The sequence below is a fragment of the Thunnus thynnus genome, chromosome 10, assembly GCF_963924715.1.
Source record: "Thunnus thynnus chromosome 10, fThuThy2.1, whole genome shotgun sequence".
Lineage (NCBI taxonomy): Eukaryota > Metazoa > Chordata > Actinopteri > Scombriformes > Scombridae > Thunnus > Thunnus thynnus.
The window spans coordinates 28,754,795-28,768,576 of NC_089526.1; the positions used below are offsets into that span (position 1 = coordinate 28,754,795).

At 41.9% G+C, this 13,782-nt stretch overlaps 1 protein-coding gene across 1 annotated transcript; it reads left to right on the plus strand.

The window, feature by feature from the left end:
• The first annotated feature begins 5,824 nt into the window (after positions 1 to 5,824).
• On the plus strand, positions 5,825 to 9,075 carry LOC137191921 (potassium voltage-gated channel subfamily S member 2-like). The gene is made up of 2 exons (XM_067602411.1): positions 5,825 to 6,329; positions 6,652 to 9,075. The coding sequence occupies exon 2, from the start codon at positions 6,654 to 6,656 to the stop codon at positions 8,091 to 8,093; it is 1,440 nt and encodes a 479-aa protein (XP_067458512.1). The 5' UTR covers positions 5,825 to 6,329; positions 6,652 to 6,653; the 3' UTR covers positions 8,094 to 9,075.
• Positions 9,076 to 13,782: the final 4,707 nt, after the last annotated feature.

Sequence of the window (13,782 nt, forward strand, 5' to 3'; positions counted from 1 at the left end):
TGGGCACATACAGGATGGCAGAGAAATCTGAGTGACAGTCTGTCAGGTGGCTGAACAAGACATCTGATGTTCCACTTGTTATTGGGCTGGAAATGTTCTCACCTACAGACAACAGGTGTTTCATTGTGTCTGAATCTGCCAATGTATTCCTGTTCACTCCTCATCACCCACTTTCAGGAACCACATCTGCAGTTGAAAGGGACATAGAAAATGGATCATCATAACAAACGATGATACAAACGATGCCGGCCCCATCAGGAGGACAGTATCTGATCTCCATTTCATGTGGGTCCAGCTGTGGGTACGTCCTGGTCAAAGGGATGAACTGAAACACATTGTTGTATTGTCTTTTATAGGATCTCACTGATCCGGCTTCCTTTCTGTGAATAGATGAATGATGAATGCCTGTTTGTTCTGGTGCGCTCAACATAAACAAAATTATCTTGTGCAGATGGGGCTGCTGCTTTCTTTCAAATATAAACAGCCTTTCCTGGCACACACACATTTAACACACACAGTGCACACTGGTATGAGGGATACATCATTAACTACCACATAAATACATAAATTAGCATAAGTGATCCACATACAGTATGAGACACATTTAAAACAGACTTCACTAGTATTAAAAATCTATGGTTGACCATTATATTGTGCAATACATCATTAATTGGGATCAGTTTCAGGTTACACATCCTATTCATTATGCTGTATACATAACAAGCCACTTGAGAATTAGGGAAAATTTGACTGCAAAACAATCAGACACTGGACTGCCAATGCCACAGAATGTCCACATACTGTATACAAGTGCAGTTTATTGAATCTGTGTGTAGATTAATGAAATGAAGAAGGCAAAAAGAAAGGTCAACCGTGTCTAGATGCTACATGTCTTTTCATCCTCTGAAGGTAAAGGACAGTCAGTCAAAGCACAGTTCTGAACAACTGTGATTATATTAACCATTGAACGTGAAGGACACAGTAGTCTAGAGCTGAACTCCAACCTGACAGTCAAAACTAGAGGAAGCTTATGCACAGAAATGAATTGCGAGTGCCTGTGCAGTGCAGTGCCTTTTCCTGGTGTGTGCAGACCTCTACATTGCGTTTGAGATCCTATTGTTCCAATTATTGTCAGAGCTGCCTTTGTACTGTATTTAGGTCACACTGTTGCTACTGTTACACATTATTGCTTGACATCAGAGCCAATTACAGCTCATCAATCATGCAGACTCCCATCAAATGGACACAAGTGTAATAATTTCTTAATATGTTATATGTATAATTACTGAGTAAGCACTGAGACTCTTTAACTTTAACTTGAAGCTAGAGAAGCAGCATCTCCAGTTTTCATCTGTATTCATTCTGCTCTTTCTCTGTGTCTGCGCTCTGTCCTGAGTCAGCCAGCTTTCTCTGCCGTAATAATCAAGGCCCATTTGATGTGATTACTGTGGCGTGAAGGGGAAGAAGGAAGATGAATGAAAGCACATTTTATGTCACATGTTGAAATAACATGACTAAACAGATCCTCCCTCCCCCTTTTTTTTTTTTTTTTTTTTACAATTTCTACAAATCTCTCAGGAGACTGCTGGTTCATCCATCAGTGCCAGCAGAGATTCAGGATGAGCTTTGACTGACAGCTTTTGTCATGGATAAAGGGCTGTGGCATTTTCCCCAACGGTTTTGGACTCGCCTGGTGAGGCTTCAGATGACACTCTGATGTTTTCAGTCAAGGATGAGGTCAACATACTGTTGAACCCTGACCTCCGATGGAGAAAGATGTTGGAGGGTAGAAACGAGGAAATATGAGTGATGAAGAAAAGAGATGGGAGAGAGAGAGGAAAAGAAGAGGGAGTGGATATAAAATGTTAGCAGAGATACATAAAGACGTCGAGAGAGTGGGAAAGAGGGCGAGGGAAGGAGAAAGATAAAGGCGGTCGAGCAAAAGATAGGGAGCAGCAGATTTAGTCGACACAAAAAACTCCTACACACTCTCACTCAAGCCTGCACCTCAGGCTTTGAAGGAGCGAGGAAATAGAGAGATAACCACATCCTCTTCTTACTTTCTCCCAACTTCTCCGTCTCTTTCTCATTTTCTCCTCTCCACCCATTCTTTATCTATCTATGCACCTTCCTCTCACATACCCACTTACTTATACTAAAAATCTGAAGGCATCTTGACTCTGTGAAAGAGTGAAATGAGCTGTGTCTCCTCTTGATCGCGTAGGCATGATTATGAGATTTGAAAATGAAGGCTTTAAACTGGCAGACTGATTAAAAACTGTAACTGATTGGTCCCTTTAGCACTCAGAGCTATTCTTTCATTGTGAAACTATCACTCCATATCCCAATCTCAACACACCTACCATAAATTGCCCTAAAGGTTCTACTTCAAACTACTCGAAATTTATTGGCACTTAAGCTTCAATCCAAACTGTTTTGTGACCAAACTCATACAATTCAAAAGCTGCATTGTTCTGCATGAAATGAATTATATCCCTGAGAGCAAACACAACAGTTTGTTTCTTATGATTTAGGGTTGCAGCTTGAAATTCAAGCCATGAATCATTTTAATACAGAGGACATTTTATTTCCTTTATCTACTGTTCAGCTGTCAGGGCTGAGACACCACAATAAAGCTGTCTATTATTTTATGATATAATTTATACTGGGGTTCTGCAGAAGTCTCCATCAAAAAAATATGAGATTTGAATGAAAGCCTGACAAGAGTGCGCAGAATCGAAATGATGGTGATTTAAAATACAGGATATATTTTATTGGGACCAAAAGGTTCTGAAAATAGTTTATTAAAATGAAGAATCTGAATACTGCTTCCACCACCGGTTGTTTGTAATAGTTGAACCTAGCAAACTCGACATGCTAAAGTGAGACAGAGGGATTTCTTTGAAAAGCAAGGCCTTATCAAACAGAAAGTAGATCTAAGGAGACTTGTTGAAGAATAAGCTATGAGAATAGTTCCTCCTCCACAAAGCAGCACATTAAACTCGACCATGTGGGAGAAGAATGAATCAAAAGCTGCCTGGTTCAATGAAAAGCAGAGAGTGAATAATCTGCTGATGATAGTCTGGTTACCTCAAATAATTTAGAACGAAACACCTCAGTAGTCCTGAACAAAGTCCTGATATCGCTGATGACATTCGTTATTACAAACATCAAGCTTCTTCGCCCACGCTAATGAAGTCTGAGGAGGTGTGTGTGTGTGCTGTCAGAGATACCATTCAGGACTGATGGAGCTTGCAGAGCAAGAAGACACCCATTATTTTCACCTAAATCTGATATCCTGCACAGAAAATTAACATTTCCCAGCAAGTAAACGATAAACACTCACTGTCACCTAATAATATAATCCTGAGAGCTGTGACATCTGAACGCTATCCAAAAGTGCAGTAGTAAAGGTATGTTGTTGCCAACATGGGATTATGCCCTGCACAGTGAGAGGTAATATGATGAGAAATAATCAGGATAATACAGATCACAAACATCAAGAAATGACAGTGAGCAGAGGATGATACCCAGGCACTCAATAAGACCCTGCTGGACGAGGATAATGATAGGCTAAATAGGATTATAATCACAGCACAACATTCCCACACAACCACAGATGGATCCCACAAGTGAGGGACATTAATAGGAAAAAGTCTGTAATTTCGCAACATTGTAATCAGCAGAGAGTGTTTGTGTGTGCTTTCAAGGCTGTTGTTAAGCTTTTCCAAATCCTACAAATCTGCCGTGTGCGGGCGTAGAGGATCTGTAGAGGCCTGTGAGAGGATCTATAATACCGTCCTATTGGGAGTACCTGAAGAGCACAGGTTTTAGTTTTCATTAAAACCCTAAAAGCATACAGAATGAGGATATGGCGTGTGTGAATACAACTGTAAAGACCCAATCTGTACTGGCAGTCTCATGGGTTTACATGCTCCTGTTAAGCTGAAATTGTTGGAGAAAAAAAAATGTGATGAAACGCTGAAATGCGCTGGCTGTCTGCGAGTAAAAATCTGGGAGTGAAAAATCCTATTTAGTAGTAAGCAGAGCCAGTGTATTACAATACAATTTAGCAAGTACAGAACAGCTGCCTGTGATCCTGAATGTAATCTCAAATGTAGATAAAGTCTGGTGTCTTAAACAGGGTGGCCAGTGAATGACATTGGAAAGAAGGGAGACTGAAATGATCACAGTGGAACAGCCTGAGGGAGCAATAGCTGCTACTAAAGCCTTCACTTTAGGTCCTCTCATTCAACTCAACGAAGTGCTAGAGCTATAACCTTCATCGTGGCTGCTTAAAGTATCAGTTAGAACCTAAAATTGGCCATGTGTGTAATTTTCAAATGCTCAAACACCACAAACCAAAGGGACTGTAATGTTTCATAGGTTCTGGACGTAACTAACAGCTTACCTGACTCATACTTTCTCACTCTGTGCAAAATGCTTACAGACAAAGAGCTAATTAATGCTATACTGACGAGCAAACACCCAAGAGAATTCCTATAAGGCAGCTTTTGTCTGCAACTGCTATCACCTTCTTTAGACACATTGGGACATGTGGAACAAAACCTTCAGCATTTAATCAATACAAGCAAGGCTGTTCTGCAAGGCCACCGCTTTAACACTGGGTTTATGTTCTGCCAGACAGGGCTGTTAATGATGTCACCACTGAATTGATAAAAGGGGATTTGGGTAGTAGCAGCGGTTGGGGTGGTCAGTGTTGAAAGCTCATACTTTTTCTCTTTTTTTTTTTTTCTTGGATCAAACAGTATCATGGTCCCCACATACTTTGTAGTGAGGATTACTAAACAGTGTTTCAAGTGAGGACACACTGGCATGGGTTGAATGTCATAACTCTATTGATCCCCGTGTCATGACAGTGAATGTGTTTGATCAATGACCATAGTTGCAACAATCAATCGTAACCTTTACATGAAAGCATCAGTCCTCATATGCAACAAACATTTACACATTTCACATTCTCACAGGATACCTACAGTGTTTCTATGGTACCCAACTGCCTTGGTTTCATTTTACGTAAAATTAAAGGGGCACTCCAGTAAGTGAAATTCATTAAAATTCAGTTTACTTGTGATGAGGATTACTGATCTGCCCATAAAACTGTTGTATAATGTCTTCTGTGGCACTGAAGGAGCTTTGTGAAGCTCCTTCAGTGAACAAATGAACCCCTGATGTTATCACCAAGGTTATCTCAGCTTGGGCTGCACATATTAAAGGAACTCCTGCACCACAAACTAGGGGAGTTAGTTTCAAGTTGTGGGTATTTACCCACCAGGGAGGGTCTAATAAAATGAAACGGAACTTGTCCGATCCAGTATTTTTGGAGCTTGACCCATATAGAGACTAAAAATTGGGATATCTCAAGCTCTGCTGCACAGATTTGAAACAATCTTTCTTTTAATCTGATTATTGTGATCTTATGGTGTCATACTCTGCTTCCGTGATATGCTTATATAAAACTGTCTCTGGCATGGGTGATCTTATTATATGCCCATTACAGTAATGTTTTCTTTGTTTGTGTAATATCCAATTGCATTCACTGTGATTTGCTGTCACTTTACGCTTACACACTTGTCACTGTAAAAGCTTCGTAGTTTATTTTCAGTTGATGTTGTGTCAGAGTGTAACCTTTCCCTGGCTCTCTCTGCCTGGATGCTTCTTGAGTGTTCGTTAGGTGGTGACTCCCTCTCCTCCCAGAGCTGCGCCTCTCCCCTCAGCACCACGATGCTGAGATCACTCCAGGGAGGGGGGTTACAGAGGGAGAGCTACGTGTTGCTGCTCAGCAACAGATAAAAAAGAGATAGATAGATAGACAGAGAGAGAGAGCGAGAGAGCGAGAGAGAGAGAGAGAGAGAGAGAGAGAGAGAGAGAGAGAGGAATTCCCTCGCACAAACAAAAGCCGCTGCCAGGGCGTGTATCAGTTCCTACGGCTCTCAGAATTTACTGTTGTAACTGTAACCGAGACCTGTAGCTGAAGGAGGTGTAAACCCCGTGTGATGCAGGATGTGAGGACAACCAGCTACACCAAGCCTTCGGGTAGCCTACATTTCAGAAAGAAGCGTCAATTTATTCCTGTCTGGAGGCAACAACATCGTATTTGACATCGCGCCGACTCCTTTCAGAAGAGCTCTTCTGGCCAAGCTGTGAGAATCAACCTGACAGAGACGAGTCTGTTTGGACTCCAGGGGAAACAGGTTCCTGCGCTTTTTCTGGGGCCAAACTTGCCCACAAACTGCAGTATGCCATCGCTGGAGTTGAAATGCGGAGTCTTCTTGTAGGAGGATAGAGTGACCTGGCCGCGCTTTAAAGTAAGTTCTTTGTTTTTTTTTTTCACATGTGCTTTCGTTTCAAATGAGCCAAGGTTGTGAAATAGGCCTACTGCTGTTCATAAAATTGACAGTAATTTGAGAGGAAACACGTGGTTGTAAAAAACAAAAAAAAGCAATTGGCGCCAGTTGAGTCTTTTACTTGAAAAGCAAGGTATCAATTAAAAGATGAGCACCAGCTGTCTTGTAATTCTCCTTTCTTTCTGTTTTGTCCGTCTCTTTCTGTCTCTGTGTGTGTCTCTCTTTTGCTTTGTGGTTTTGTCTGTTACTCTTTCTTTCTGTGACCGTGCGTGTCCCCCTCCAGACATGACAGGTCAGGTCCGGGGGGAACCGGGCCGCGGGGCTCACATGGATGACAACGCCGCCATCCGCATCAACGTGGGAGGCTTCAAGAAGCGTCTCCAGTCCGACACTCTCTCCCGGTTCCCCGAGACGAGACTTGCGCGTCTACTCCACTGTCAGTCCAAAGAGTCCATACTGGAGCTGTGCGACGACTACGACGACACAGAGAAAGAGTTTTACTTCGACAGGAACCCGGCACTCTTCCCCTATGTGTTGAATTTCTATAACACTGGGCGGCTGCATGTCATGGCCGAGCTGTGCATCTTCTCCTTCAGCCAGGAGATCGAGTACTGGGGCATCAACGAGTTCTTTATTGACTCCTGCTGCAGCAGCGCCTATCACTGTAGGAAGATGGACCAGGACAGGGACGACTGGGAAGACCGGAGTGATGAGGGGAGCACCACCTCATCATTTGACGAGTTGTTGGAGTTTTATAATGACGCCACCAAGTTTGACAAGCAGATGCTCGGGAGCGCACGGAGGCGCGTGTGGTTAATGCTGGATAACCCCGGCTACTCCGTGGCCAGCCGCATCATCAGCATCCTCTCTATCCTGGTGGTGCTTGGCTCCATCGCCACTATGTGCATGAACAGCATGAGTGAGTTCAGCCTGTTGGACAGCGAGGGGCAACCCACAGAGGACCCCCGTTTTGAGACTGTGGAGCACTTTGGCATCGGCTGGTTCACTCTGGAGCTGGTCGCCAGGTTCGTAGTGGCACCGGATGTGCTGCACTTCTTCGAGCACCCGTTAAACGTGATAGACCTGGTGTCCATTCTTCCGTTTTACCTGACACTCCTTATAAATCTGGTGGTGGAGAGCAGCCCGGCGCTGGCCAATCTGGGACGCGTTGCGCAAGTGCTGAGGCTGATGAGGATTTTTCGCATCCTGAAGCTGGCCCGCCACTCCACAGGGCTGCGCTCCCTGGGGGCCACGCTCAGGAACAGCTACAAAGAAGTGGGCCTGCTGCTTCTCTATCTGGCTGTCGGGGTGTCGTTTTTCTCCGTCATGGCCTACACGGTGGAGAAAGAGGACAGCGAGGATCTCTCCACCATCCCGGCGTGCTGGTGGTGGGCCACCGTCAGCATGACCACTGTCGGGTACGGAGACGTGGTCCCGGTGTCCATAGCGGGTAAGCTGACTGCATCGGCGTGCATCCTGGCAGGGATCTTAGTAGTTGTGCTTCCGATTACGCTCATTTTCAATAAATTCTCCCTCTTCTACAAGAGACAAAAACAGCTGGAGATCGCAATGAGAAGCTGTGATTTCGACGAGGGGATAAAAGAGGTGCCCTCGGTCAACCTGAGGAACTATTACGCACACAAAGTCAAATCCCTCATGGCGAGCTTGTCAAACATGAGTCGGAGTTCACCCAGTGAACACAGTCTGAATGAGTCAATACACTGAAACAGTTTTATTAAGGACACCCGGTCGGGATGGGTGACACCGTTCATTCAATGTGGCTGCATGAGGAGCTGTCCGGGGCGCTGAAACATCTGGATCAAAAGCTCACTTCCTTCCCACTGATATCTGACCGTTTGCCTCTCTGTAGCTCTGTGCAATAATGTGTTAATCTATGTGTCAGTCACAATGAGAAAGTAAGCAAATGTACTGGACAGCCTGAATATAATATTTCACTGTGCATTATTGTGGTCTCTCACCATACAGGCCAGACAAAATTGGACGACATAAGATTAAAAAGAAAGAGAATGCTGTAGATGTTTACGGTCCTTAATGGTGTCACACTGTAGCCCCCCTTCAGCTATACTTGTTGTGATCAAATATGTCTGAAGTAGCTCCAGCTGTATCTCTTTTTGGAAGAGTGTTGATGTGTTATTGTGGTGTTGCAACAAGATTATTTCAGATGTGTAGTAAAAGCAAACTATTAAACAAGAAATACGTAACACAGTTTTCCTGCTTGTTTCATGTACGCAGCGAGGGTCTTAAGGTCTGCCTAAGTCTGACTTACTGACTGAGATAACACATGAAAGCCTGGAGGGGAAAGATGGATTCATAGTAGTGACTGACACAATATCTAAAACAGTTTGACAGGCATAGCAACAACCATTCAGAGCTGACATGTTGAATCAATTTATTGTGAGTTGATTTGATTTTTTTGCTGCACCACCATATAATGCAAAAATATGTTTATTAGTCAATATGCTTTAGGGTAAAGTGTTACAATTAAATGACAGTAACAGACATGGTATCATATTAATAGTAAAAGTAGACTATCAATTTATGACCGTGATAGAAGATACACTTTTTCATGCTTTCAGCACACTGCTATTCCTACCTCAAAACAAATGGAGAGGAGACTATACAATACAATTTCTTGATATAATAAATGACGTAGTCTACAAGCAGTTTGTCTCCATGACAGCCGATACAACTTAGTTTATAAATGGTGGAGACAACCTGCATGTATTCTATGTCCTCTTTCCATCAAGTCTCAAGCAATAAAATATATTTGTGTCTGTCTCTGCTTTTTGGTCAGCGTCGCAGTGCACACCTCACTCACTGGATGCAGTAGCAGAGAGGACTCACTTAGTGGCATTGATTTCAGTTTAATGGATAAAGAACCATTTGATACAAGTAGGCTGAGGCTCTAAAACATTGATTCTTTTGTCATTTCATGTTTCTATAAAGTTATCTACATGAGTTTCGGTTTTTAACATATAAAGAGCATTTTATTTTAAAGCAATGTCTTAAATGTGAGAAATGAACGATTTTTTCATAACTTTTGAGCCCAAAACAGCACTGCACCACCTTCATCACTTTCAGGATTTTGTTTTTCTCAAGTTACAGATAATTCATACATGTATGCACGTTTCAATTATTTGAGCAATCAAACTAATCTGCTCCAGTGGTCAGGGGATAATTTGAAATTCATTGTCTCCAGATTAATTTGTGTAGACAGGCTGGGGTATCGTACATATTGGCACTCCTAGTTAATTAGTTTGTGCATATAAAACCACAGACTGTGGGCTGGTTGGTCTCACCTGCAGAGCAAAAAGTCCCCATCCAAAACAGTTTAATGTTGCTTTTTTTTTAGATTTAAAAGATATTAGTACCAGAAAATGTATTGAATAGTGAAGAGCTTTTGAATGTACATATAAGATCATAATAGTATTGGAACTCTGAGTTTTGATTCATTCAAGGGACGATAGAAGAATAACTGAGTGGCAAATTGGCAACAAGGTCATGCTCACTTGGAAAATATTAATGAGAACATATTGTCGGTTGGTTTCCAAGTATTTCTGGGAAGCTCATTTGAAATAATATTTACCCTCAGAGACCAATTATATCAGTCTCCTTTTGTTTACTCCTAAAACTTTAAAGGCTTTTCCTCTGGGAGCAAATCCAAAACACCACAGCAGCGCCATAGCATGGAAAATCAGCAAATAAGTTCACAGTGAGAGCTGGTGACATTTTAACATATCAACAAAGGCATACCAAATAAGTCAATCTTTTCCATCTTCGGGAGAGGAAAGTAATTATAGAATTTAGAAGATTGAAATATAGTTTAGAACTGGAGGAGTAAGAGACACAATAACAAGATTAGAGGGTTTGGCCAATGTCATCCGAGTCCAAGAGTTAAGGCTTTCTATGTGTGTGTAGGTCACTGTGACTCCTGAGGAGGAAGATGGAGATGTCTGGCCCCTCTCCCCTTGGCTCGCCTGTGTCATTACCCTCTGACTGTGGTGATAGATGTAAGAAAAGCCCAGAGCCTGCCTGGCACAGCTGAGTACAGATGGCAGCTCAGGTCATTAGAGGATGGTCATGGCAAAAATCTGCTTTCCTGCTTCACACCAGTAACCACCAGAGTATAAATCCAGTCCAACCATTTCGTTTGATCATCAAGACTCAAATTTGTGACTCATCATGCAGATAGAAAGACAAACATTGAAGAGGGTTTTTTAATGGTCTCACATGGAATCATCAAAGCTTTCAGAGGTGTGCTTGATAACCAGGGTAGGTTAATTATTTTATTTGAATGATTAATTACTGAGTCAAAAGAGTGCTTTTTGATCAAATGTTTTCTGATGTAAAATGGGCTTCCTGTAAAGTTAAATGAGTCTGGGCTTATTTGGTTCCTTTTACATTTGCTGGGGACATAGACAAGAGAGGAAAAGGAAGACGAAGGGCATGAAAAGATGCAGAAAATGTGTGAAGAATACTGAGCTTATTAATGCAGTGCTGACAGGGAATAAGATCTAAACGGTATATGTGCTTTTGTGTGTTTGTATGTTGTGTGTGTGCTGATATACAGTACACAAACATACCAGACAGCATGTCTAATGGGGAACTTATTGAAGCTGGCAGCAGAAGCGTCATCTCCAGTCTGCTCTGTATAAAACTCTGTTACTAAGCAGGCGTTTGGTGTTGTTGCACATTACCATCTGCTACTATCCCTTTACTTTAAACAGTGTGGGAAGATTGGATCTATTCAACATGCTTGTTTCTTTCTCTCCCCCCATTCTGCCTCTTCCCACCATGTCTGATCTGTGAACATCTCCAGAAGTAATCTCTCATTATATGGATCATGGCATAGCTAATTATCACCTACAGCTCTGACGCGAATGCAGAATGCAGGTAATGCCGAGCAAGGCTGGTTGATCAGATTCCTTTATGCCGCCTGTAGAAAATCTAAACTAAAGAAATATTGGATTTTGCTGGTTTGAGGAAGATAATCAGGGCCGCCTTGTTTTTTTTCCATGTGGGTTTTTACCCACATCCTGGCATCTGTATTTGGAGTTAACACTTCATTTCTAATGGCGCCTATTTCTTTTATTACACTTAGATAGAGTAAACTTTCGTGCTAACTTACCACAATTGAAATTGCAAGGAATATAATGATAGAGAAACAAAAGTAATCTTGGATTCAATTTTCATGCTAGCGGCTCTGTAAGATTGCACTGAAGCACAGCAGTGCTTTGAGCTAAATACCAACATCAGCATGCGAACATACTCACAATGACAATGTTAACATGCTAATTTAGCAGTTTTAATTTGTACCATGTTCGCCATTTTAATTTAGTGCGTTAGCATGCTAACATTCGCTAATTGACACTAAACACAAAATAAAACTGAGGCTAATGGGTCATTAGTTTTGGAAGTATTTAGCCAAAGTATTGGGTAAATTAAAAATTTGACCTGATTATGGTGTTGAAAAGTTAACTAATCACCAAAGTCATCACAATTCATCCTGAGCGGGCATAAATGTGTGTATGTCATGGCAATCCATCCAATAGTTGTCAAGATATTTCTGCCAAAGCCACAAGAGTTAACCTCATGGTGGCTTGAGATGAAAAGCCAAGGGATCTCCAAAGTTATTAGGATACATTGTCTGGGAAAAATGGATCTCTGTATCAGATTTCCTGACAATCCATCCAACGAATGTTGAGATATTTCAGTCAAGACCAACCAAGTGGTGGACCAAGCAATGCACAGTACTGCGTAGCCACGCTAGGATTATTTTTAACCATGCTGAAAAACAAGACTCATTTTGTTTAGCTAAAATGTGAGCAATATTTACCAGTCTTATTTCAAATATACTAAGATCACAACATATCAAATGATCAAATATCATATAAAATACTAGCTCAGACAGAAATCACAGCATAAAACCTCACCCTGCACAAATCCTCCAACAGGTAAAGCTGGTGTTGGCCCTTCACCAGGAAACCTCAACAGGCATTTGATTATCAAAGAACTTCTGAAGGACAATAACTCTAGGCAAATGGGACCATTAACGTTTCTTCGTTTTTATGCAGCCCTTGGTGTGCAAACATTAAGTGACTCATTCAGAGAGATAGATGTTTTGGGATCTAAATCACAATAGTGTTCGCACTAACTTTTAATGGACAACACAAAATGGCCTAATGCAACACTTAGCAAGTGATGTTTTACCTTTTACCAATGACTTTTATGAAAATCCAATTCCCAGATTTATATGAAAAACTTCACATCACCTGTTTAAATGGCCTGAAAGGCTGGAAATGCATTTTTGTTCTCAACAGCCAAGAAGGGTAATGGTGTACTTTGGCAGTTTTGTTTGGATGGCACAGGGGTGGCAGTAAGAGCAAACACTTTAATTATGTGAGCCTGTAAATCTCAGGTCTTTCTAAGTGCAAGAAGAAGAACTGAGCTGAGGCTATGTGCAAGTCAGATGCCTCAGTGAATTCACTAAACTTTACACCCAAGGAGGCTTTGTTAACTCCTACATTACCTGATGTGTTAGATACTTAGACTGTGGGATCTGCACCAGAAAAAACATGATCTTGCAGTGTTTCCTGGAGAGACGTTGCAATGGTGCTGTTCAGGTTTTAGTGTTCTACTCAAGGATATTTTGACAATTGCCTAGACATTCTCAACCTTCAAGACATACATGACCATCCAGCCATAACTACTATTTCCTAGCAACCAGCCAAGGATTTTCAAACAATTTCATGTCACACACCTCTGAGTCTACTCATCAGCCTCTCTGGACTGCATATAGTGGAATTAAGTCCACACGGTACATGCTGGGATATTAGTGATAGGAGAAAAACCTACAGTATGTTGAGAATATTTTTTTCTGCAGATTATCTGGAATGATGGGTATATCTAATTTCCCTAAAGCCCTTTGTGAAACACATCATAAGGCTGCACATACACCAAGATCATGTTTATTATTATGTTATGCATGAAATCATCCCAGTCTGAACACACACAGAGACGATGCCTTTAACCACACTGAGATGTCTCTACTCATAATTCACATATGTCACTGTACTCCTCTGCACCTGAAGCGTGACGCACTCCATTTCTGTTGAAATGGTGCCTGCAGCTAAACCAGTGGTCCTGGTGGAAACATAATGAGGAGATGGTTACCTCATGAGGGCTGCAGTGACAGCATCTGTATATGTAACAGCCTTGTAACCCTGGCTGGTTACTCAGAGGAGAGGGAATATACTATTCCAATCAAGCTCAGGGTCGTGAGCCTGCATGTCAATTAACGACAAAGGATATTCACCTTAAGTTCACAATGGGGTTGTTAAGGAAAATACACACATTCATGGACACATTAACACACAACACTGCACATGCACAG

Bases quoted from the DNA above. Each gene is read 5' to 3' on its own strand.
- LOC137191921 (XM_067602411.1), top strand. From the start codon at position 6,654: ATGACAGGTCAGGTCCGGGGGGAACCGGGCCGCGGGGCTCACATGGAT.